The 26,254-nt window shown below is 37.8% G+C and overlaps 3 protein-coding genes across 5 annotated transcripts; all 3 read left to right on the top strand.

Annotated features, from left to right (window-relative positions):
• Window positions 1–227: 227 nt before the first annotated feature.
• paip2b (poly(A) binding protein interacting protein 2B) lies at window positions 228–7,948 on the top strand. The gene is made up of 4 exons (XM_084100364.1): window positions 228–367; window positions 1,527–1,684; window positions 6,969–7,142; window positions 7,241–7,948. The coding sequence occupies exons 1-4, from the start codon at window positions 361–363 to the stop codon at window positions 7,295–7,297; spliced, it is 396 nt and encodes a 131-aa protein (XP_083956490.1). The 5' UTR covers window positions 228–360; the 3' UTR covers window positions 7,298–7,948.
• A 2,055-nt stretch (window positions 7,949–10,003) lies between these two features.
• Window positions 10,004–14,463, top strand: dok1a (docking protein 1a). Of its 2 annotated transcripts, none has more exons than XM_084101655.1 (5): window positions 10,004–10,213; window positions 10,926–11,225; window positions 11,788–11,860; window positions 12,072–12,244; window positions 13,158–14,463. In XM_084101655.1, exons 1-5 carry the CDS (start codon window positions 10,157–10,159, stop codon window positions 14,094–14,096), a joined length of 1,542 nt encoding a protein of 513 aa, XP_083957781.1. In that variant the 5' UTR covers window positions 10,004–10,156; the 3' UTR covers window positions 14,097–14,463. The 2 variants fall into 2 exon arrangements, with proteins under 2 accessions (XP_083957781.1, XP_083957782.1); XM_084101656.1 differs by lacking the exon at window positions 10,004–10,213 and adding an exon at window positions 10,731–10,821 and having other exon boundaries at window positions 13,158–14,457.
• Window positions 14,464–18,437: 3,974 nt separating this feature from the next.
• On the top strand, window positions 18,438–24,581 carry LOC311076024 (uncharacterized protein). 2 transcript variants are annotated; one of them, XM_084103843.1, is made up of 8 exons: window positions 18,438–18,910; window positions 19,044–19,138; window positions 19,410–19,509; window positions 19,614–19,717; window positions 22,395–22,497; window positions 23,116–23,192; window positions 23,283–23,373; window positions 23,676–24,581. In XM_084103843.1, the coding sequence occupies exons 1-8, from the start codon at window positions 18,625–18,627 to the stop codon at window positions 24,563–24,565; spliced, it is 1,746 nt and encodes a 581-aa protein (XP_083959969.1). In that variant the 5' UTR covers window positions 18,438–18,624; the 3' UTR covers window positions 24,566–24,581. The 2 variants fall into 2 exon arrangements, with proteins under 2 accessions (XP_083959969.1, XP_083959968.1); XM_084103842.1 differs by having other exon boundaries at window positions 18,452–18,910; window positions 22,392–22,497.
• The last annotated feature ends 1,673 nt before the right edge of the window (window positions 24,582–26,254 follow it).

Genomic DNA, 26,254 nt, shown 5'->3' with positions numbered 1-26,254 from the left:
TCCAATTCATCCTGGATAAAAATCCACAAAAAAAGTCAATTTAGAAGATTAATCTTTTAATATATGTTACAAGCATGCGGGCAGTTCCGTTAAACACTTTACATTGATAGTTTCTTGCAAGCACGCTTGAATTCGTGTGGCTGTATGATTGTATCAGACGTTACAGCCTGTGGCCGCTGCGCTTCAGAGATACCGATGATGACCAACAGGGGGCGCGCGCGACATGTTTGTGTGAAAGGCCCACATGAGCACTCTGACGTAGGCTTGAAATCTAGCCAGGTAACGGTGTCGCTGCAAACAGGAAAATTACCTCTTTTAGTCGACTTACTTGGTGATAGTTAGAGGGACAGAAGCGTTACAATGCCGGGTAAGTCCTCTAAACAGATCAAATCTTTGAAAGGAGCAATGTTTAATCTTTTGACTTTATAAATGCGGTATGCTACTCTCTATCTCTCTTTGTTTTGTGAAATGGTAGCCATCGTTGAATGCGTGGAGTAGCCAAATATAAGTAAATTAGCACATGTAACATACAATATAAAGCAAATTAAGCCCATATATGCTCACTTGGCAGAGTTTGTGTTAAGCGCAGTGTGCATGGAGGCCTAGTAATGTGTATGTGATGCAGTCGTGTGGCTAACACACGCATCCGTCGTGTTTCTTAACTTACTACACAGAAGCCTTTAAAACTATTTAGCACAACTAGAATCAGTTTTTGCTTCGATAGAAGCAAAATAGGCATTAAACGTTACTCGTTGAGGCCAGGCAACATGTTTTTTCACGCGGAAAGACCGCTGTTGATATGGCTCGCTCGTGGCTCGAGCTAACACGCATAACGTTAGCTTCACAGTATTGTAACGTACACGCTCGCCAAACGTGAAGTTAGAACAATTGTTTGTTTAACTTTATTATGCGAAGGCAGGAAATATCTTAAGCAATAGGGAGTTGTTTTTATTTTAGACTTTCATAGTGGTTTATATACTATAGATACTTATCCCTGGAGCCTTAGCCAGGCCTCACGTTACAATGAATCAAATCCATGTGGAGAAAGATGGTGTCGACTGACCTCCTCTTTGTCTCATTTATGCAACACTATGATGGATAGTAACAGATAGTTACATAATGTTTAAACCATGTGAGTTACGCACTATGTCGCGTCGAAGGTATTAGAAGAGTTCAATAAACGTAATTGCGCCTTCATATTGTAATATAAAACGTCTTAAGTCGGTAGCAAGTCTCGTGCTTGTGCGCGAGAGAATATTATCCAAACACAGAGGGACGAATCCTTCTTGTTGTGATAATCATTTAAAATGACATTTGCGTATGCATTATGGTTTATATACTTATTGAATAATTAATTTAGCACGTGCACCATAATGATTGAGGTTTACTTATGCATGCTATCTGTACTAGTTGTTTTCAGTGTCCCAAAAGTCTCTTATGTTCATTGGCATCACTTTTGTTATGTGTGTGTGTGGTGGGGTATTATATTCTTGGTTGAGTATTAATATTGCATTTCACACCCACAGAACCTGCTGATATTAACAGTCCAGAGGTAGCAAAGACACCAGGAGGAGGTAGCGGGCAAGGGAAGGATGAGAATGTTGTGAATGGACACAAGGAGGGGGATGCCAACCCCTTTGCAGAGTACATGTGGATGGAGAACGAGGAGGAGTACAACAGACAGGTCAGTGTCAACCGGCTGCTCTTACTGGAATTACTGTAAATACAAATTTCCTTGTTAAAAATTGGACATTAACGCCCTCTCAAGTCGTACTTACCACTGGGAAGCTCTGGGATAATTTTGATACCAAGTTTCCGAGTTGGGCATGCCATAAACTTTATACATGTCAGAGGTGAGAACGATTCCTTATGTGACTGCTATTCTTAATTAGTTTTTTTCCTCAACAGCTACATCAACTTATTAAAGTGCATATTTACATTTAGGAATAATCATTTGAAGGCTATTTTATGTTTTACACGCAGCAAAAATAGCCTGTATTTCACTGAAAATCCAGAATTGTCCGCAAACTATTTAGATAGCACAGTGAATGTTTGTATGCTTGTCAAAGAATGGTAGCCTGGTCCTACCAGACTCTCGTACATTTCATTTGTACAGAGAGTCTGGCCACTCTTCATTGACAAGCGTTAACTTCCTTGAAGGTGGGTACTCTGTTGAAGTTTAAAACTATTGGATCTACCCAGAGCCACTCTGGATCTGCCATAACCAATCGCTAACGTTTGGTCTTGACGTAACCCTACAACTCAGACTAGCGCACAACCTCAACATCATCGTTCTCAGCCACTCCCTCTGTTCGCTGATTGGACAGGTGAAAATTTGGCCGGAGAAAACCCACGAATATACCGCAAACCCAGACGGAGTACTGAAGGAAAATGAAAATTTAGCGGGAGTACGTAGGAGGGCGGAGCCAGGCTAAATGAATGGGGCTCTAAACATCATTTTGGCTTTAAAGGGATAGTTCAACCAAAACTATATATTTTTTTACACTTACCCTCAAGTTGTTCCAAACCTGTATGAGTTTCTTTCTTCTGTTGAACACAAAAGAACACAACCAGACAGTTGACGGTAGCCATTCACTTCCATAGTAGGGAGAAAATACCATAGAAGTCAATGGCTACTGTCTGGTTATTCTTTTGTGTTCAACAGAAGAAAGAAACTCATACAGGTTTGGAACAAAAATAAATGACATTATTTAAATTTGGGGGTGAACTATCTGTTAAATCAGATTTTCCCAAAAAATAGGCAAGAATTAACCTGGTGTGCTCCATGATTCCTGTTCTCTCCGACAACAAAGCACGAATGCGGCAAGCTCGTAATCACAACTTCAGAAGTGGGAAATTTCCGATTCACAAATGTCTGACGAATCAGACCAGCGTTGGCTGGTAGGGCTGTCACTTTACGTTCAAAAATCGATTGCACACTCGATCGGACCAACCAACACAAGTTTCGAAAACGAAAATAGGTTAAATCGATTTTAACGGTCTTTTCTCGGAGCACGTCCAGCTTGTCACGATACGCCCGCAGCGAACGCGCGTCACACAGCAACTGCAGGCTCTGACAAACGCACATAACAGCAAATTATACTTCTGCATAATGTGTCTCTTTTTACTACAAAAATGTGAATTCTGCTGGTATTCAGACAGTCTCATGCAAGCAGATACAGGTTCGGGCTACAGTCTACAATCGCCTACGTAGGCGAAATTTGTTTGACATTTCTAATCGTAAACACAGCCATGTTGAAGCCTGCAGTAATGTTTTTCATTGATGTTATGGCAATCCACTCTGCTTATTGTTTTTCGAGAATGTTGCACTCCTGTTTGTCATTGTGCACGAAACTTCACGCCAATAAATCATCAGAAATATTTGCTGACTTGTGCGCATCTCAAGCGCCCTCTTTACGTTCGTCCTAATGCCTGTTAGTTGTCCGTGGATTTGCCCATATTTGGCATTTAAACGTCTTTAGACATGGAAAATCGATTTTACAATCGATTCAATGAACACTTATGTCTCAAATCGAACAGGATTTTTCACAAAAGTGACAGCCCTATTGGTTGGTGGTAAGGTGGGGTTTAGAGAGACTGAATCTTCTAACAAACCATTTTCAGACTCTATGAGAAATGAGATGTGCAATGAGATGTGCAATGTATACACAGTAGGGGTATAACTGTACATGTATTCACCCCGAACCGCACGGAACGGACGTTACAGTTCAGTCCATGCAGTCGCACGGCGAATACATTGTCACAGGCGATCCACACTCCAATCCAGAAGGGCGATGCACAGCAGAAGACGCAGCAATGCACAGAAGAAGAGACGATCGCTCTGTTTACATCTCTCAACCAGTGTTTTAACTGCGGAAAGAAATCAAAACAGTTTGAGAATAATATCTTGCGTAGCATTACATTTAGGCATTGTGTGGACAGCAGGTTAGTTCGCTAGAGAAATGAACTCTAGAGAGAAGCATTTCGTATATTCACTATATTGGCCTATTCATTATATTTACTTAACCTGTTAGTAATGTCTTGATGATTTAATGTATGTTAAAATAAATGTATGACAGCTACTGTGCAAATGATTATATTTCAAAAATGAATTGGAGTAGAAAATTTACTTTATAATTAGATTTAGAAGTTAATCGCAAAACCTGTCTTGTGTGCATCTAAAAATAAATGGCAACTAAATGTAATAATTTGGGCTCTTGTTAATTGTAACCTTCAATATTATAGTAATGTGTAACTAAGGGCTCCTCATATAGTTTACAGCATTAGCTAAAATAAAATAAAAATTGTCCTTTAGAAAACTTTTATTATAATAGAATTTATTTAAACACATATACACATTTTTACATTATTTGCATGTAGACCTATTGTAGGAGTCCTACAAAACAAAATAAAGAATCTTTAAAATAGCATAATAGGGGCACTTTAAACTTTACGTCAGTAAACAGCATGTTTTCTTAGTTTCATAACAGCAGCAGCAATAATGATATTAACAATAGGCAATAAAAAAGTCTTCAAAGTCTGAGAAAAATGTATTTCTGCAGTGCTTGAGATCACACTCCAAAACGGCTTCAGTGAGAAATCATTAGTATCTATGATCTTAGCATTTTGTTGTAATGCAAACCACTAATTATTTTTGTATAAACACAAAAAATCTGAATTGGCACTGAGCTGAGACACTGAACAGTCCCACCAGGATTTTTTTTTTCCTGTGATATTTGCGATCAAAATGACTTTTTGTGGTGATGATTTCCAGAAATTTGTGGGGAAAAAAATATGCTTTTTATAATTAGCATACCACATTTATTCACCGGTTTCCCAGACAAGGCTTAAGCCTAGCCCTAAACTACAACGCATTATTTAGCTGTTTTAACTGAAAACAACTTGCATTGACACATCTTTATGTCAGTGCCATTGCTTTCTCACTTTTTTTTTTAAATACATGTTTTTTTCTAAGGCACGCATGTCCTAATTAAAGTAAGGACTAATCCTGGCTTATTTTAAGCCCTGTCTGTGAAACCAGGCATTGTTTATTATGTTAGATGCCCAATAGCCATTGACACAAAGGACAAACAAAATGCATAACTCGTTTATTTTGGTCTCTTACCAAATAATACATTTTAACCTTTACTACAATCTTATCAGACTTGGAAAGGGGCATATTGATTGTTGCACAGCCTTACCCAGTCTTCACAAATCTGAAATAATTGTATATAGGATAGTAGAGTGGTGTAATATCTAGCTTTGATAACAATCACTTAGTGTGGGCAATATGACCAAAATCTTATGAGCAAACCATAACAAAACAAATGCTCGCCTAATACAAGTAAAAAGTTCTCAAATTATCAAATAAACAGTCAGTCATAAAATAAGAACAAAGAAACAAATGACAATAGGACAAATAAGTACAGCATAGAGATACGGATACAAACAGTGCTTTAAGTTTAAGTACTGTTTTTGTCCTGTTGTTGAACATTTAAAGGGGTGGTATAATGCTCTTTTCACAAGATGTAAAATAAGTCTCTGATGTCCCCAGAGTGTTTGTGTGAAGTTTTAGCTCAAAATACCCCACAGATATTTTTATATAGCATGTTAAAGTTGTCACTTTTTGAGGGTGAGCAAAAACGCACCGATTTTGTGTCTGTCCCCTTAAATGCAAATGAGCTGCTGCTCCCGGCACAGAGGGCGGAGCTTCGATTACCTTCTCACACAGACATGCACTGAAAATTTCAAAAACTTTTAGCCTTTTATGTTCAAACCGGAGTCAGACAAAGATGGAGAGACTCAAGAAGAAGTGACAACATGTAGACAACCGTTCTGAATGGTTAGTTGGTGAATTTATGTAGCTTATGTGTAGTTATCTTCTAGTCAATGATTAGCATATTCTGTCATGATAATCTATAAATCGTGTTCCCGGGGGCGGGGTTTATGTAAATTTTAGGGTTGGTGATGTCACTAACCCGGGAGGAAGCTCCTGTAGTCCTTACCAGCCGTTTGTTGTAGTCCTTAAAAAGCCATTTCTTTAAAAGAAAATATCTCCCTTTGAGCGTCGTAACTTTGCAGATGTTTATGCTCGAACAGCAACATTACACACCAACTAAAGTTAGAAAAGTGAAATCATAATCAACCACAACCAACCTTCTGTCACATTGGGACCCACAGTAATGCGTGGATCCAATACTGACAACATACTGAAACCCCCCCCCCCCCCCCCACCATTCGAGTACAAATAGCCTAATAAGAGAACAGAATTTTGTACTCACACGCTGACAGGCGGCAAAAGCACGCACAGAAATGCCCAGCCAATCTGACATTCAGTATGTCAGTGCCAAATTGAACTCTTTCACAGTATATAGTGCTTTCAATAACTTAAAGAACTATCAAGCATATCATACTTTTTTATTTGGTCATTCATTCATATTTCTTAAACGCTTCACCCAGACCATGCCAGGTGAGAAAAGTACGCTTTCTCTCTCACAGACCACTCACTGACATAGCGTGCACAACATCTGTAACCTTGTGAAAATAATGCATTTCAGCTTTATTTAAATTAGGTTTAATTCCATTCGTTATAATATTTTTTTTTTTGAGACATTTTAATTTTTGTGGTGTAATGGCGATTATGCAGGATTGCCAATGTGCCATTTTGTTGATTTTGCGTTGTATTCAGTGATCGCAGATTTGTGAAAAACTGTAAGGACTCTGACTGAAAGCATACATGTTTGAATGTGATGGTCTAGCGCTCCTCACTGTCTGACTGGCATTACGTCAAGTAGGCCTATGGTCTGATTTGTATTCACATTTGCAATTCAATTTGTTTTTACATCCATTTGCAGTGGGTTTGTCTTCATCTAACTGTACAGCGAGTTTGAATTACCGTAATGACTCTTGAAAAGGGGCACCTTACAATTTCACACACAAATTTTGATGTGTCTGACCTCTTGCTGCAGGTGGAAGAGGAACTTTTGGAGCAGGAGTTTCTTGAACGCTGTTTCCAGGAGATGTTGGAGGAGGAGGATCAGGATTGGTTCATTCCTGCCAGAGACCTTCCCCCTGGTGTAGGGCAGATCCAACAGCAGCTCAGCGGGTTGTCGGTCAGTGACGGAAACGCCGAAGACATCGCAGTAAGTGTCATCCTTCCTGAAAGGAAACCACTTTGTAGATCTCAAATAAACTTTTGTGATATTGTACTCATGTGTACTTCATCTCTGTTCTTTCTCAGCGCAAAAGCAGCTTGAACCCAGAGGCCAAGGAGTTTGTTCCTGGAGTGAAATACTAGAGACCCTCCAGTTAGGGGCTCCTTTATAGAGACTTTATGTGACCGCTGGTGGCCAGGGGTCACCCTCACACATACTTCAATCTTCCTGGGGTTGTGTGGGGCTTGATGGGGTGGGGCTTGTGGGTGGGGGGAGGGGGTGCTGGATGCTCTTCTATAAGCTTTTTATTTCCGTCTGTCTCATGTATAACGTGGGCGGGTTGCTCCGTGTAATGTTCCTATTGGACCGCTGCAGATTGTGACTAGTTCTCCTGGAAGATCTTTGTATTAATCTCAGAGGAACAGTTGTGTGAGTTCCACTATCGTGATAGTGACTAGCAGTTTGTCCCCGTGTCATTGCCATTTTCTTTTTTTTTTTTTCTGTCTTCTCTTTTATTTTCTTTAAAAGGAAGTTTGGCGGGGAGGTGTGTGTCATACGAGTGGGAGGGGAAAGGGCTGGGACAAAGGAAACCTTACAGTACAAGGACTGTTGACAGGTGGACCATTCTTTGATGGACAGAACTGGTGGCAGCTGACAACTTTTGAGGGATTTTCACAGAAACATTTTCCTGTTTCTTTTTTCCTTCCTCCGTTGAAGTTCTGTCACAGTGTGCAACATGCATTAACAAAAATGGAAAAAAATCAAATAAAACAAGCAGGTTGATGATGTTGGAAGATGTTTTGTGTTTGTGCTTTCTATGTAATGTAAACTAAACCTCAGTCTTGACAGTTCTCATCCCAAAGTTTTACTTCGTTAAATGCTGTAGCTTCATAGCACCCGTTTTGTTTTGACTAACATGCTGTCAAGATTACCAGAGGAGCATGTTACAATTTTAACTTTAACAAAAGCCTTTTTTTGGGCTTATGTTATATTTAATGGTTTCAGGGTAGATGAGCAGTATTAGACCAGTGAGATGAGTGTTTCATTCAAACCGGGTTGATCATTTGTGATATTGAGAGTTTTGGTTTTAAATGCATCAGTTGGTGAGCTAAATAATTATTGCAATGTAAATTGAACTAAATCATAAAAAGGCATGCTGCTACAAAATGTATTCCTTAATAATTTAATGTTTATTTTCAGGCTTTTTAACGTCACTTTGTTTGTTTTTTGTTTTTTTAATTGACCGATGCGATGCAGTATATTGTAAATTGTCAGCAGTAGCTGTTCTTGTTTCTGGCGGGATTCATGTTGACTATTGAAATGAGGGATTTTCCCAGTGTCTGTAGTCTCATGTTACTCCATCGACTGGCTAGCCTAAACAATAGTCCAAAGCCACTCAGAAGGCATCTTTTCAGTGTATAACTCTTACATTAGTATGTGTTTGCCTAGAGCAGTATTTGGATTACCCTGGTATAACTGTGCAGACAGATGTGTCAGGTGTTGCTTAATCAAACACTGTCATAGCAAAACTACTCCACCTTTTGGAACAAGGGTTTTGTATTGTTTTGTGCTCATAAGGTCAAAGAATATTTCACATTAACATCCCAGATTTTTCATTATTTATTTTTGAGTGCTGTACCAGTTTCTCGCTTCCCTGGTTTCTTTGCCCAGTGGGTTTCCATATGGTTTCTGTTGATGATTATATAACTACTTTAAATTTTTTATTAAGGTCAATTACCATGATTTTTTTTTCAATCAAGATACCTTTTCCCTTAGGTACTGTTCTGAGACTTTCCACACTGTTTATATATCCAAGCAGATGTTTTACCATAAATCTGTCTTGTGTTTCCTGTGTTAGAGATTTTGCCTAGGTTGCCTTTACAGTATAAGTTTGAGTGAAGGTCTGTAGAAGTGTGTTGTGAAACCAGATATGAGGAGCAGCCCGGATGAAGTGCTGTTCGAGAGCCTGGGCACACTGCTGTAGGTAATTCCTGCTGTCCGAATAATCTGGCATTCAGTTGCTGGTGCAACAATTGAACGATGTCAGAGAGGAGGATGGCGTTTACATACTTGGTCCTTCAATAAGTAATAGTGTGAAAGATGTGTTTATGTGAATGAATGATTAACTGTTTTTAGACCATTGCTCACTTTGACACACATTAGATAATGTTGTGTCTATGAGGCTGTATGAGTTTACGTCTGTGTGCCAGTCTGAGCACGTACATAGTTCTGATATTTGCTTTGGACACTGTAAAGCAGTTTGGTTCAACTTGTGTTGTTTTTAAATGTGCTCTATAAATGAAGGTTTAGTTTTGTTGAGATTGTACCCTACTAAAATTGTTTGTGCAGCGGCTTTGTACTTTAAATTCTCTTTATATTCCATGTGGGCTTATGTGATATGGGCCTAGCATATTTTAATGTTTATTTATACTTGATGCCCAACTGTAGAGAGTGCTTATGGTGGAGTACAGTAAAGGTTCATGGTCAAGAGTTCAACAAAGTAAAAACATATCCACTCGATTTATGTCTGAATTATACATTTGAATGTTGTTCTTATTTCCTCAACATTTACATCTCTGTTCGGTCTAATAAATGTATAAATAAACATCAGAAAGCTGGATAACCATGGCACACATCTTTATTATCTCATGGCTACATACACTTTTTATAAGGCTTTCCAACTAAAATGTGTGCCATGGTTATCCAGCTGTTTGATGTTTATTTATACATTTATTAGACCGAACAGAGATGTAAATGTTGAGGAAATAAGAAAAACATTCAAATGTATAATTCATATACAAATCAAGTGAATATTGCTGTAAATCAAACAGTGGTTGTCCTTTTTTTCTTTAAGAGGAGGAGTCTAAGTTTGCACTTACTCTACCTCATGTAATAGGCTTGGTAATATGTCTTAACAGTTTAAAGAGGTCACACATTGTGCTGTTAAAGTAAAAACTTTTTTTTAAGCAATTTTTTTAGCTGTCAGAGTTAAGGAAATAGACATGGACACACGCGGGAAACAAGGTGAAGTTTACCTACAACATCAGAAACATGGCGAGGTAAGACATCATCGGAACATTGTCATTTATTTTGTGCCGTTGAAAACCGGGAGACGTTTGTTTTTGTTTGTCAAAATGTTCTGAGCTGATCTAAATAAAAACTAGTCTTAATAAAAATGGTTATGAAACTGTTTAGCACGATGCACTCTTAATATTGATATTCTTGTTTGTAAAAAATAATATAAAGCAGGGCTAATAATCCTGATGGTATTTGCTTTATTTTTATTTATTTATTTATTTATTTAAATATTGCTCGCATGTTTCTCCATGAACTCTCTGGTGTAAAGTTATGTTCTGGTATGAGACGGAACTGCCTCTACTACAAGTTGAAACTTGGTGCGCACGTCTCGGTCTTGATTTTCATATTAAGGCACATTCCATTTGACAGAAAAACACGCCCTTATGAAAGTGCACTTCACGTTGTACTGCATTCTCAGGCCCTTCCTAACACACATGAGGTAAATGAGGGATTGGCTGAGTGAGTAATCCACATCCGTACCTCCAACATTAGTTTTTCCTCTTTTTTTTTTTTTTACAATGAGTCCAGAGGTGTGTTCATTACCTGAAGTACAAGTTCCACCTGATGAACATCCACCTGACTGGATCTTGTAAAACAATTTAACTTTCATTTGGTATAGGCCTATTTCATAATAATGCATTAGGGAAATGATAAATATAGGCTAAGTAATGATATTTGATTTGTTATTAACAGAAGTGGAAGCGATATTGGTTGGCCCTTCATCCGGCTAGTCGGCATGGCATTGCACGGTTAGAATTATCAGAAGCCGGTCACGAACGGTCAACTGTGGTGGTCAGACGACACCCGGAGAGGAAAGTTGTACGTCTGGCTGACTGTGTGAGTGTCGTCAAGCTGCCTCCACATGCAGAGGCTTGTCCAGGGGAAAACATGGCTGCCTTCTGTTTGGAGACTGAGGACAAGAAGCTGGTGTTTGCAGCAGAGAGAGAAAGCTGTGGAGAATGGGTGGACATAATATGTAACATTGCCTTTCAGGTGAGGGTTTGGGATTTTTTTTAAGCATATAGATTCTGTTTTAAAGAAATACTTTTATTCAGCAAGGATGCATTAAACTGATCAAAAGCGACAGTAACGACATTTATAATGTTACAAAAGATTGTATTTCTATTTCAAATAAATGCTGTTCTTTTGATTCGATTTTTTTATTTGTCAAAGAATGAAAAACAAAACAGCTGCTTTCAACTTATAGCCTAATATGTGTGGTGATAATAATAATAATAATAATAACAATAAATGTTTCTGAAGCACCAAATTAGCATATTCAAAATTATTTCTGAACAATATAGACTGTAATGGCTGCTGAAAATTCATCTTTGCCATCCCAGAAATAAATTACATTTTAAAATATATTAAACAGTTCTTTTCAATTGTAATAATATTTTTACTGTATTTTTTACTGTAATTTTTACTGTATTTTTGATTAAGTAAATGCAGACATGATGAGCCTAAGAGGCTTCTTTCAAAAACATCAAAATCTTACCTACCCTAAACCTTTGAACAGTAGTGTTTGTATTCATATTTTTTTTTTCTGTCATAGAAACACACTAAAAGTGCTCCACAACCGGTACCACTTATGGAGGACAATCAGATCTACATGTCCAGAGAACAATGTGAGTACACACAAATGTATCAGAACAATTTGCTGTCATGTTCCTGAATTCGAACCTTCATGCAGACCTGGTTTAAAACATAAATAGATTATATAATCTCTGAACTCTGAATTTTCATTCATTCATTCATTCTTTATTTTACCAGGTTAAAAATGAATCGCACTTTAAGATTAATTCTGATCATCTAATCTCAATATCTCTTTCATTTTAGTGAGTGAGTTCAAAGTAGTTGTGCTGCAGAATGAGTCTTCAGTTCGTTGTGGCCTGAAAGGACAGTACTGGCTGCAAGCTGGTGAAGATGTACTTGTTCTACAAGATCTGGAGACCAGGAAGACTGTAATGGAGTGGCCATACAAGCTGCTGCGCCGCTACGGGCGAGATAAGGTCAGCTGTAACCATGAACTTGATAAAGTGCAGGACCGTGATGATGTGTAAAAAAAATATGCTGTTAAATTCATGGCAAAACGCTGGCAGCTGTGATACAGCCTAAACGTTTTAATGTAGGCCTACTACAGGACGGCATTGTGATCCTGTATATTGTACAAATTATAACCATACATATATTAATACAGAGCCCCAGAGCACAGTGATGGGGAAAAAATGAGATGGGAGGAAAAATTATATTTCGGTGCATTTCTGTTTGTTTGCAAAACTCCTGATGGAAATAATATGAAGTGGGAGGAAAAAAATCCTATCCCTCAAATTTTTTCCCATAACTATTTTTTTTTAAAACCCATGAGGGGCTCCATGTGAAGCATCTTTTTAATGTTTTTCAGTGTAAATTTTAAGGCGAGTCATTTTTTTTTACTAGCAAAAAAACAACATAATTTTAACAGTAATTTACTATGAAGGTACACATACTCTTGCTGAATATTATAAACTAAAATAAATCATATGTTAATACTTTTATGTGTTATAATTAGTGCTGTCAAATTAATTAATTGCGATTTAATCACATTTATCATAAAAATTTGTTTACATAATATATATATGTGTGTGTGTGTATATATATATATATATATATATAATCATATATTTATATATATACTTATATTTATTTATATATATACCTTACACATACAAATACTTGTTCTCCCCACTGTGTGTGTGTGTGTGTGTATATATATATATATATATATATATATATATATATATATATATATATATATATATATATATATATATCATCAAGTTAATCAATTAACATCCATTTTTTTATAATTTTTCCATTGAAATTACATTTTTTGTACAAATAGTGCATACAAATATTTTCAACATTCTGTCTATTCCTCTCCAGATGGTGTTTTCTATAGAAGCAGGCAGGCGCTGTGAATCAGGCCCTGGCACCTTTAACTTTGAGACCAGGCAGAGTGAAGATATTCTCCGCCTTATTGAGTCAGCTATTCGGCAACAGAAGAGCCTTGTCGTTACTGGAGACAGGCACTCGCCACATTCTCCACGTTCTCGCTCTCCTCGCTCACCCCTGCCCAAACGCCCTGAAAGTTTTCCTTTGCTTGATACAGAGGGCAACAACAGCCCTCAGCTTTCTGACTCAAAACTGCTCTTGTACCCTGATCCAGCAGATGCTCTTGGCCCAAACATCTCAAATCCTGTGCATACAAAACCTGCGAGTCCTGTTGGCTCAACCGAAGCTGTATATGCAAACCCTGCAGATTGCATAAGCTCCTCAAAAAGCACACACTCAAATCCTAGTGGCGGTATTAGCTTGATTGAGCCTGTGTATTCAAATCCTGTAATTATATTAGGCCGACATGAATCACAGCCAGCAGATCTCATCACATCGCATCATAAAGATCCTCTCCCATCTCCTGAAAGGGATGATTCAGAACCAGTGTATTCTGATCCTGCTGATGTTATCCGCCCAAAACCCAACAATTGTGTCCATGCCAACCCTACTGACACGATGGACTGTCAGGCCGTCAAGACAGTGTTGAACAACGACAAGCAGCAAGAACCTGTGTACGCTGAGGTGTATGACCATGTCGCACTAAACTTAAGTAAAAAACTTGACCAGAGGATTGAGGAGCCCATTTATAGTGTACCTGAGGTTATACAGGCAACCCAAAACAATAGCTCTCAACAAAACAAAATGACTGATGAGAACCAACCCATCTACAGCAAAGTTAACAAACCACCCAAAACTCCTCAGGCCCTCGAAGAAAAGAAGCTAAGCCAAACACGAGACGTTGTCTCTGAGGACCTTGGAATGATTTAACTAAATCTGTAATATAATATCTTTTCACAAACATGTAGCTTTTCATTTTTAATATTTAAAATTGTATTCTCCCCCAACCGCACCCCACTGATATCATAATTTATTAATCCATTCTACCGGGACATGGTGGAATAATGACTGAAAATAAATGTTCTAATTGTGTAACACTGAAAGTAGTTTTTGTGTGTGTGTGTGTGTGTGTGTGTATATATGTGTGTGTGTGTGTGTGTGTATATATATATATATATACAGTGAGGAAAATAAGTATTTGAACACCCTGCTATTTTGCAAGTTCTCCCACTTGGAAATCATGGAGGGGTCTGAAATTGTCATCGTAGGTGCATGTCCACTGTGAGAGACATAATCTAAAAAAAAAATCCAGAAATCACAAAGTATGATTTTTTAACTATTTATTTGTATGATACAGCTGCAAATAAGTATTTGAACACCTGTCTATCAGCTAGAATTCTGACCCTCAATGACCTGTTAGTCTGCCTTTAAAATGTCCACCTCCACTCCATTTATTATCCTAAATTAGATGCACCTGTTTGAGGTCGTTAGCTGCATAAAGACACCTGTCCACCCCATACAATCAGTCAGAATCAAACTACTAACATGGCCAAGACCAAAGAGCTGTCCAAAGACACTAGAGACAAAATTGTACACCTCCACAAGGCTGGAAAGGGCTACAGGGAAATTGCCAAGCAGCTTGGTGAAAAAAGGTCCACTGTTGGAGCAATCATTAGAAAATGGAAGAAGCTAAACATGACTGTCAATCTCCCTCGGACTGGGGCTCCATGCAAGATCTCACCTCGTGGGGTCTCAATGATCCTAAGAAAGGTGAGAAATCAGCCCAGAACTACACGGGAGGAGCTGGTCAATGACCTGAAAAGAGCTGGGACCACCGTTTCCAAGGTTACTGTTGGTAATACACTAAGACGTCATGGTTTGAAATCATGCATGGCACGGAAGGTTCCCCTGCTTAAACCAGCACATGTCAAGGCCCGTCTTAAGTTTGCCAATGACCATTTGGATGATCCAGAGGAGTCATGGGAGAAAGTCATGTGGTCAGATGAGACCAAAATAGAACTTTTTGGTCATAATTCCACTAAACGTGTTTGGAGGAAGAAGAATGATGAGTACCATCCCGAGAACACTATCCCTACTGTGAAGCATGGGGGTGGTAGCATCATGCTTTGGGGGTGTTTTTCTGCACATGGGACAGGGCGACTGCACTGTATTAAGGAGAGGATGACCGGGGCCATGTATTTCGAGATTTTAGGGAACAACCTCCTTCCCTCAGTTAGAGCACTGAAGATGGGTCGAGGCTGGGTCTTCCAACATGACAATGACCCGAAGCACACAGCCAGGATAACCAAGGAGTGGCTCTGTAAGAAGCATATCAAGGTTCTGGCGTGGCCTAGCCAGTCTCCAGACCTAAACCCAATAGAGAATCTTTGGAGGGAGCTCAAACTCCGTGTTTCTCAGCGACAGCCCAGAAACCTGACTGATCTAGAGAAGATCTGTGTGGAGGAGTGGGCCAAAATCCCTCCTGCAGTGTGTGCAAACCTGGTGAAAAACTACAGGAAACGTTTGACCTCTGTAATTGCAAACAAAGGCTACTGTACCAAATATTAACATTGATTTTCTCAGGTGTTCAAATACTTATTTGCAGCTATATCATACAAATAAATAGTTAAAAAATCATACATTGTGATTTCTGGATTTTTTTTTTTTAGATTATGTCTCTCACAGTGGGCATGCACCTACGATGACAATTTCAGACCCTTCCATGATTTCTAAGTGGGAGAACTTGCAAAATAGCAGGGTGTTCAAATACTTATTTTCCTCACTGCATATATATATATATATATATATATATGCTTGAGCAAGCACATGGTTAAAATCTCAGCAGACCAGACCATACCAGTGAAAAAAATAATACTTCTGGGATCCAGTTAAAAAACAGGTTTGGAACTATATGAGAGTTAATAAAAGATTATTGAGACACTATTCATTTTGAAGTTAACAGTCTCCTTTAACCCTTGTATGATGTTGGGGATTAGTTTGACCCATTTTGACTTTTGAGTTGTCAGAAATACCGGTTAACCTAGGATTTTTTTCTTAACGCTTTGTGACTTTTTCTCATTTAGAGTCATAAACATGCATGCAGAGAGAGGATACACTGATGTGTTTTGATTCTGATGTTTGCAGGTCATTTTGACCCACATATTTTTATGTTCCAAGGCAACTGTAAAATGAAAACATTTCCTGGATTTATGTAGATATTTGTTTTTTACTACTCAGTGAAGGTAAAAAGGAGCTTTTCCACACTATTTTCAGTACTAAAAAAAAAAAAAAAAAAAACTTAGACACAGATGGTAGAAATTAGAAATAATAATTTTTATTTTCAATCTATCTAAAATAATATTTAACCTATGATTTATTTTCCCCCTGAAATTTTGTGACTTTTTCTCATTTGGGGTCATGAACATCCATGCAAAGTCAGGATACACTGTGTTGTGGAATATAGTAGTGTCTTGCTGAGTTTAACTCTAACAAATCCCAAACGAAACACACTTGATAAAACTAATATCACAGGGTTCAGAATTACTTAAAAATTATAGATAAGTTAAATTGGGGTTGGCACTAAAGTCTGCAGAATACTGACCCCACCAGGATTGGAGTTGAAGAGCCCTTACATACAGCATGGAGTTAAAATTGTGTTATGTTTGTTTCTTATTACACTGTGAAGGTAAAAAATTCGCTTTTTCCACAAATTTTTAGTAATGAAAAAGAAGCTCATTTCTATTTATTTATTTTCTTAACAACCATGAAACCGATATCAAATTGTTCATTTGTGATGTTGTGAGCTTACTTGGCATATTATTGAAAGTGGTTAAAACATTTTTATAAATCATAAGTCTGATAGTGTTGATATTAAAAGTTTACTGTTTGTACCTGATTCTTTGTTTTTCATATTGTGATTTTTGGGTCGTATCCAGAAATTGAGGGTTAAAAGCTGTTTAGCCAAAAATAACCAAACCATAACTGACAGAGCAGCCAAAAAATTATCAGTTTTATTAATTCAGCAAATGTATTAAGACTATGCGGGACATTCTACCAGAAACGTACATTAGCTGTCCTTGAATTGTTACACTGAATAAAAAGTATTTCATCCAAAAGTGGCTGATGGTTGATTTCTGTGAGTTGTTCTGTAAAGGAATATGTCATTCATTAGGTTCTGTCATTATTCATCCTGTCCATGTCCTTGTCCTCAGCCAAAATGGAGCTACAGCTTTCATAGTTTTGTTATGCTAAAAACTGTTATTTAGAAAAAAAACTCTATCAATAACAAGTTTAAGCTGTTATCATTCACATCAATTGATCAGAAACATGAAATTATATATAAATTCTACAAATAAATTCTATTTTACAACCGTCCCCATGTTTAATATGCCTTTATGGGTATGACTCAGAGGAAGTGACATCATTTGACCCAGGTGATTTTAAGCTTGTTTTTGTATGTTTTTTTTAGGAAGACGAGCTAAAGGGTCAGGCCCTGTCACGGTAAAACATAACAGAAAATAATGAAAATGTTTTAAATCCAAAACATGTCTAAAAAGGTTACTGAAATTCCTTGCTTGCATGTTAACAGTTTTTATGCTAGCATGCTAGCAGGTTGAGTAATGGCATTTTAAAATGGCCGACCATCAGGCCCTGTCACATCAGGCCTTACAAATGAATGTTATTGTTATTTTTTTATTACCTTTATTGCATATAATATGTATTTAACGCATGCCATAGTAAAACGTTATTTGAAAATAGACATTACACTGTAAATATATTCTAATGAATTAGGTCCTTATCATACACTTTAAAAATCTCCTATGTATAGGTAGTTATTTTGCAACTATATGAGTGCCTGGTGGGTATTCTGTGACTTTGTGTACTACAGTTGACCGAAAAGTTACTTATATTTCTTAAAGGAATTACAAAACCATGTTAGATACAATCAGGGACATGTGACCAATAAGAAAATGCTATTTGTATCAAACAAATTCATTAGGAAACCATTCTAACATATACAAATTTGTCTGTGCAGGGCCTGACATTTTAGGGGTGAAATGCGTATAAAAATGTATTTTATTCAATCATAAAAACATGCTGAGATGGCATGATGTGTTTCTCATAGTTTAACATCTCCTCCATATGACTCAACGTTCAGATTTAAGAATAATATATTTTTTATAAGTGGAAATGTACGTTTCTGGTAGAATGTCCCATACATGTTTTAAGCAGTGTCGACACTAGATTGGTGTGCGCTGTAAAACAGTCTTTATGGCTTTTACGTCATCACTATTGACCGGAAGTGCTGAAAGATGTCAAACCCGAGCAACTGATTGTTATTCTCACGATGTTTTGAAGATTTTCCTTTAAATTTCGGATTTTTTTAAATAATTTTTATTCAGCCCCCAAAACACTGAACGTTTATTGAAACGTGCTGTAGGACGCTTAATCGTTCACCATGTCGAATCGCATCGCTTTCCACACGCAGTTAGCTTCCATTATGGAGGTGCTGGCTAATGCTGCGGTGGCCGAGATATGTAAACTCGTTGACGACGACTACGCGATTATAAACTTACAGATGACTCAATGTCAGCGTGAAAACAAAGCGCTGAAGAGAAAACTTCACATACTGGAGCTTAAGATGGCGCGAGGGTTTGCAGAGAGAAGGATGAGTTCACTGAATCGCACTAGCCGAGTTCAAGTGAACGCCGCTTTGTCTGAGAAATACAGGAACCAATCTAACGGTGTGTTGCCATAAAACCTCACATGCTTTTCTACTGTCTAGTGTAACTTATCTGTCTCACCAAATAAACTATCAAGCCTTATGTGGTTAATGTACACTGTGTTGTGTTGTTTCTCCGGTTTTCATACATTCAGACGTCCTGTATGGAGCTCAGTTTAACACGGGACTGTGGAGAGGTGGAGGAACAGACTCGACTCCTCAGCAGGCTGGAAATGAAAGTAACAGTATGGTAGGTAAGCTATCTCTTTATGATAACCGCAATAACTTATTTAGCATGTTTTTATTGTGACATTTAATAATGAGCACAAATTGTACAGCAAATAGGTAGTCTATCATAGACAAATAAACAGTAAGTGTAGATAGACTGACTAATATAGACAATTAAACAATAGATAGATGAACTGTTATATAGACAAATGATAGATATTTAGCTACACTATATATAAGTGTAGGCCTAATACATATACAGATTTATTAAACATTTCCTTTCATTTCAAAAGACAGGAGATGCAGTAATATCAGAAGTAAACACCGTGCTGATAAAGGATGAGATGTTTGAGGAGGACCAAACACAGCAGAGATTGTACATCAGAGATGGTGGTGAGTGGATGAAAGAACATAAGCCTCCTTTTATAAACGAGGTTGAGTAACCAACAATAGTACCCATCTTAAAACTTGACTTGACACTATTTCTCTTCTTTCAGAAGTTACAAATACTCCACCACAGACTGGAGAAGCTGGTTTTAGAGATGTTCAGATGGTGAAAGATGATGATCAAGTCTCTGGGATGCAGCTACCGACTTTGGAGGTCAGTGGATCTGACACTGCGCTAAAATCTGAGCCAGAGTTTGAGAGTGTTAAGGGGATTTCACAAGAGCCCATAGAATTACATGCTGAAGCAAAGTGTGATTTGAATGGAAAATCCAGTCCTATGAGGGAATATTTAATGCAAGGGAGTGACAATGCAGACTCGCGGCAGCGATCTTGCGTGTACATGAACAATGCAAGATTGACTGAGAGCCAATCCACTGCCTCTGTACGGCGTTCAGAGATCATAGAGGTTGACTCTGCGGAGGAGGGGGAAGAGATTTCGGTGTGGGCTAGGAAAGTAACACGAGGGAAAAGCCAGGCTCCACGTGTTTATCCACAATACGGGAGGGTGGAACATCAGGATAGCATGGTCCTCTTGCCTTCCTCCAATCCGCCTCTGGTGTCAAGTGGCTTTGCAGCAGTGGCATCGACATCTTCAAAAACACAGGGCACGGACAGCTACCACAATTTCAGAGATGTCGGTTTTAACCAACAAAGAGTTGCTCGGACTAGAAATGACAGAGTTCCTCGCGAAAAACTTTTTGCGTGCACATACTGTGGCAAAGTTTTCAACCGCCCCAAAAAGGTGGTGATCCACCAGCGGATTCACACGGGCGAGAAGCCGTTCAAATGTAACACCTGTGGGAAGTTATTCTCTGAGGCGGGAAACCTGAGAAAGCACCAAAAGGTCCACACAGGAGAACGACCGTATAGTTGTAACCAGTGTGGGCAGACGTTTGCCTGGATACGGAACCTCAAAAACCACCAGCAGAAGAACCATCCTGATATGTTTACTGCAGAAGAACTGCTTTCTCTAGGAGTCAATAAATGATCACTAGATTACTGAAGAGATCAGTGACTATGAGTGTGTATTATACCACTATCATATCTGTTCTGGAGAAAGACTTTCATTTAAATGATATGCATTAGGGCTCGACATTATGTGCCTGTCCTTCAGACAAGTAAATCAGTCATTCACTTGTCTGAGTAAAAAAGTTGCTCGTCTGGAAAACAATAGGATTTTTGTGGTGTACATATAATTTATTCTGAAGCAATATTCTCATCAGTGTTCTATCAGCTTTGACATATTTAAATCTGCGCATTTCTGATCCAGAGTTTTTTTGTTTTGTTTTTACCTTTATAAAGGCCTTTTTTCCCCTTAATCTTATTAAATGTATGCTTCATCTTTCATTTCAACTTAAATTTGATCAATAAATGTAATTTGAATAATTCTGCCCAATAGTATTATTGTTAACCAATCAAATTAAATCATTTACACTGAAAAATTACAACTGCATTAAATAATGTTAAGAAATTGTTTTAAAAATATTTTGAATATACAAATAAGAAATGTTAGAGTCCGGTATAATAAGTCATTGAGTCATTCATTCAAACGTCTGATTCATTCAATAATGAGGCTGTTGTTTATGAATGGGTCATTGAATCTGACTCAACAGATTCGTTAAAAACACTGATTCAGTAATGAAAACACGGCTGAGTGTTGCTGTGAGATGCGCTATGGTTCTGCTGTGATCTTTGTTTGGAAATATTTTCGCTGCCGAAACAAAAAAAAACCACTCAATATTGCGTCTAAAATGTAAGTGACTTAATATAAACCACTTGTTTATTGAACTGTTGTATGATGGCGTCCAGGAAAATTTCACTCTTGGTCGTGTGATGTGGCTTAACTGTATCATATGTTATAAATATAAAAACTCACATTTTGAAGTTTTACCGCAGTATGTTAACTGAGTTTCTTTTTCCTCGAGAACCTTGGTCCCGTTAGTGCATTATAGTACGTACGTTACATATTAGTTATTATCCACCATCAATCGCCTTTTACATTAAATGAAATAAAATCAGAATAATTCTCACGTTTAGGTAATTCCATAGTGTTTTTTTTATATATATATATATTTTTTAAATCCACTTGTTCTGGACAAGCATTAATGTCGAGCCCTTACATGATTTACATTGTTTTTGATCAATATAGCGATGCGAGTCAAAGTGTTTTTATATAATTAACAATTTCAGAGTAAAGCTCTGTGCTGTGGTGTTCTGTAGAAAAACTGGAGGGAGGGAGGGAGGGAGGGAGGGAGGGAGGGAGGGAGGGAGGGAGGGGGGGGGGTATATTAAAATTGTTTGACGTGTAAATAAACATTTCTGCACTCATTTTGTGTTTGTTTTTTGAAGAACAACAAAACACTTTGTATGCTTTTGAGACCAATGCCTGTCTCTTCTTTGTGTTATAAAAACTAATGACCGTAGGCAGGGAGGTTCAGGACAGGGAAGACATTTAAATAATATTCAGAAGCTCTGTGCATTAACAATTTCTGATTTTTCTTTTCACAAAACTGAAATTGTGATTAATGAAAAGATGGAATGATTACTTCCACATACCACACTGAAGGACACAACCATCGTTAAATACTACTAATAAATCATACTCTGGTTGTTCAACAGTGGCATAAATACTTTCCCACTTTTGTTTTTTAATTAAGGAAAAGCTGTTTATAATTTTTTATATTAGGAACATTAACACACCCTCACAACTCCTTATAATTCCTAGATAATTTAGACGGTGAAAGCTTTACACACGTATACACAACCTTTATGTTGCATGTGCCAGCCAGGGTCATGTTGTAACACAAAACCTTGTTTCATGTGTTCAGCAGCAAGGACAGGTGGAAGATGGAGAACCTGAAACAATAGTGATAAAGGAGGATCTAAATGACCAGTGGGACAGAAGCCAGACGCAAGCCATAATTGTGCAGGATGGTGAGTAGAGGGCCAAAAAGCAGTCATTGAATTGCTGCTTAAGTGAATGGTAGAATATATAATTTTTGGCCAGGCTGTTATACAAAGAAATTATGAACCCATGCAAAAAACAAGAGAGAACCAACTAAATATTTGTAATTTTGCAGTCAATGCATGTTTTTCTGTTGGTTTTTAATATATATATATATATATGTGCACATAGTAGGCCTATAAGATGCCACAGAGTAAAACCTGTAGCTGTAGTTTGCCTGACTAAAATAATTTAGTTTAGTGTTAAATAAGTTTAGTGCTTTGTTCTTCCCTCATATTTAAAAAAAAAAAAATAATATATATATATATATATATATTGTAATATATTTATTTTATATATATATATATATATATATTTTTTTTTTTTTTTTTTTTTTCTCATATTTTGATGGTTTAATCAAACTTGTAGGGTCATTAAAAACTAAATTTTGGCTACTACTACTATATATATAAACAAGACATTTGGTATGAAGAGGAAATTTTCTTTTTTGGGTGATAATCCTTTAACATTTAGCCTACATACTTTTGGTCTGGAATCTTGTATCAAAAAAAAATTAGCATTCATTCTCTTTTCCTCTGTGTCAACAGAGTCAAATACAGACATTTGTAGTGGGAGACTTTCTACCTCACCAGCCAAAAGCACTGTTGCACCTGGAACAGAGAAGGTTTGTTTATTTACTGTTCTTTTAAAATGCAAAAAAAAGACACTTTAGGATGAGTGTGAAAAATTAAATGTAGTTTTATATTGTTTCCAGCCTATAGAAGTGGAATTTTCCCATTTGAATGATGATAGAAGCCAGAAAATCAACTTTTCTCCATCCACTGGACTGCAGATAAACATACAGGGTGAGTAAATAATAATAATAATGTTTTAATTATCAAGCGCCTATCCCAAGCTCAAGGTCACTATACAGGCAGATAATAAAGTAAACATGGCATCAACATATATACATACATATAAACATACATACATACATAGAAGTAAGCATATGAAGGTTTAACCCATCAATGCATATTGATATACACTTTATGTACACTTTTTAAACAATTTTACTAAATACTGTAGATTGAAAAAAGTTTGAATTTAGAGCTAAGAATATCTGCAAATTAAAAATGCTCTGACAATATATGAACATATTTACATTCAGGTACTGTGGAGTCCAGCCCAAGTAGTTCTCAACAGCACAGGTACCACAAGTCTGTTGTTCAACCTAGCAAGGGTCTAACAACAGGAGAAACTGCAGCTCTCACAGATTCAGGGCACGTACACAAGGGCATGGTGAAAAGCAGACCTTCACCCAAGAACCATGAAAAGTCAGCCACTGAAACGTCAGGAAAAGGCTGCTTGTTTGAGAGACCTGCAGAGCATAAAACCAGCTTTACACACTGGCCCACACATCCATCCTGCTCATATGCAGAGTCGGACCAGGATCAAGACTGTATGCTGGTTCAGTCAGACACTGTATCATCTGTTAGAAGCTCCAAAGGTGGACGGGATGGAGCGCCATCTACCCAAACACATGCTGTTAGAAATGGAGAGGGAACTATAAGAGAAGATGAAAGATGGAATCAAGCTGCCATTTTGAGACAAAGCCAAACTGAAGCATCAGGCCACGTCAGTAGGCCCAAAACGATTCAGACAGAGACCGCAAGTACAACAAACCCCTCATATTTCACTGTGATTCCCCAAATGAGGTCCAACTTAACTCAGCCTGGGCCTTCTTTTGCTGGGCTGCAACTACCAAAGCACATGGACAAAGGTAGGCGGAAGAGTTACGTTTGTAAGTACTGTGGAAAGGGATTCCCTGGGCTGTCCAATGTCGTGGCACACCAGCGAGTGCACACAGGGGAGAGGCCCTTTAGGTGTGATACATGTGGGAAGCTGTTCACAGAGGCAGGCAACCTGAAGAAACACCAAAGAGTTCACACAGGAGAGAAACCCTTCATCTGTTCCCGCTGTGGGAAACGATTCGCCTGGATCTGCAACCTGAAGACACATCAGCAGTCGGCCTCCTGTGGAGGAGTCGGATATAATTAAACACATCTGATGACAATGCAGGGCTTCCAACTTATGCATTCTTATGAATCCAGTGTTTTTTTGAATGTCAAAGGAATCATTGTAATTAATGATGGGACGGTTGATACCGGGGCTTCGATGCTCCGACGCAGTTTTCACACACTGTACCGATGCTTGTATCGAAATGACAATATCACGTGATTGATGACGTTTGAAGTTTCGAACGTCATGCAGTATCGGAAGGTCGGAACAGCTGGTTTGAAAAAATTGGCGCTTCACGACCCCACCTGATGCATAAAAAGGGAAATTATTATCGAGGAGGCATTATTTATTTAAATGATTTAACACTATACTTCCCTATAACATAAAACATTGATCAATTATTGGGCGCCGCTGGCAATTTTGAGCCCTATGAAAGAATATGAGGTTGTGCCCCATTACTACTAATATAATCGATCTCTGGGGGCCCCTTAAGTGCGTGGGCCCTAATCGTCCTAACTAGTCTGACCACCAGATGTCGCTAATGCGCACTGTGTTAAAAGCTTCGAGGAATGAACCGTTTTTCGGCACAATTTGATGAAAGACTCAAACGCTTCAGAAAGCCTCGGTTTCCCATCAGTAATTATAATTTTCATGGAATAAATAATATCTAAATTTAAAGGGGGATAAGAAATATTAACCGAAACATTAATAGTAAGATTAAGATGTGTTGGTGTTACCAGTGACTAACTTACGCTCACGTTAGCAACTTATATTGGTTCTAAATAATGTTGAATGTCCGTGAATTGTAATACTGACAGCGAACAGCAGGTGGTGCACGAGCACTAATAATAAAAGAGCGCCCATCTGGGTTTTCTTTTTGTCATTATTCGCGCTGTATTAGCGGGTTTGGCAGTCCAAAGAAGTCTGCTATTTTAAGTAATTTAAGAATTGTTATTGAATATAATTAAATGTTCGTATGATAATACAATATAGTGTTTCTAATTTGTCATTTGTATGGAATATTTTAATCAATGAGCGAGCATTAGCAGCCCGGCTAGCTCAGTCGGTAGAGCATGAGACTCTTAATCTCAGGGTCGTGGGTTCGAGCCCCACGTTGGGCGCAAGTATTTTTTGTTTTTGTTTTTTCCACAATCTGAACTCCAAAAGCGGATCTTAACGAAAAAGGTAGGGTTCGTATTTCCAACATCTGAATTATCCAAATCTCCAACGCGTTGTAGAAAATGTTGAAATTATCTATATAACTTGTCTGTACATAAAACCAAGATTATATTTAACACTAACACAGACGATAGTTTATCTGATAAAAAAAAACTCTGCAGAGAACCACACGTCATTTGAAACCATTAGAGTAAGTAGACGATAGTTTATTATCTGATAAAAACTTTGCAGAGAACCACACGCCATTTGAAACCATTAGAAATATGTATATACCGGTAATAGGAAATTGGAAAAATAAAATAAAATAAACCGAAGCTCAGAATTAAAAATTGGTGTCTCTCTCTGGAAAAGAAGTTAGTTGTGGAAAACATTTAGCAGAGGATGGTTTCGATCCATCGACCTCTGGGTTATGGGCCCAGCACGCTTCCGCTGCGCCACTCTGCTGCTGTTCCTGTTAAGTTTGTTCAGTGGTAATGACTCTTATTGACTCATTCTGCCGCACACGGGTTCTGTTTATACATTCTTCAACATTACGGGTTTACAGGATTT

This window comes from Abramis brama (genome assembly GCF_963993115.1).
Source record: "Abramis brama genome assembly, chromosome: 2".
Taxonomy (NCBI): Eukaryota; Metazoa; Chordata; class Actinopteri; order Cypriniformes; family Leuciscidae; genus Abramis; species Abramis brama.
Note: the sequence above shows the minus strand (reverse complement) of the source record. Positions and strands in the feature narration are given on the sequence as shown.

Coding starts and splice junctions, on each gene's coding strand:
- dok1a (XM_084101655.1), top strand. CDS start 10,157: ATGGACACACGCGGGAAACAAGGTGAAGTTTACCTACAACATCAGAAA. Junction 11,861..12,071: donor CTACATGTCCAGAGAACAAT/GTGAGTACACAC, acceptor CTTTCATTTTAG/TGAGTGAGTTCAAAGTAGTT. Junction 12,245..13,157: donor GCCGCTACGGGCGAGATAAG/GTCAGCTGTAAC, acceptor ATTCCTCTCCAG/ATGGTGTTTTCTATAGAAGC.
- paip2b (XM_084100364.1), top strand. Junction 1,685..6,968: donor AGGAGGAGTACAACAGACAG/GTCAGTGTCAAC, acceptor CTCTTGCTGCAG/GTGGAAGAGGAACTTTTGGA. Junction 7,143..7,240: donor GAAACGCCGAAGACATCGCA/GTAAGTGTCATC, acceptor GTTCTTTCTCAG/CGCAAAAGCAGCTTGAACCC.
- LOC311076024 (XM_084103842.1), top strand. CDS start 18,625: ATGTCGAATCGCATCGCTTTCCACACGCAGTTAGCTTCCATTATGGAG. Junction 18,911..19,043: donor ATACAGGAACCAATCTAACG/GTGTGTTGCCAT, acceptor TCATACATTCAG/ACGTCCTGTATGGAGCTCAG. Junction 19,139..19,409: donor GAAATGAAAGTAACAGTATG/GTAGGTAAGCTA, acceptor TCATTTCAAAAG/ACAGGAGATGCAGTAATATC.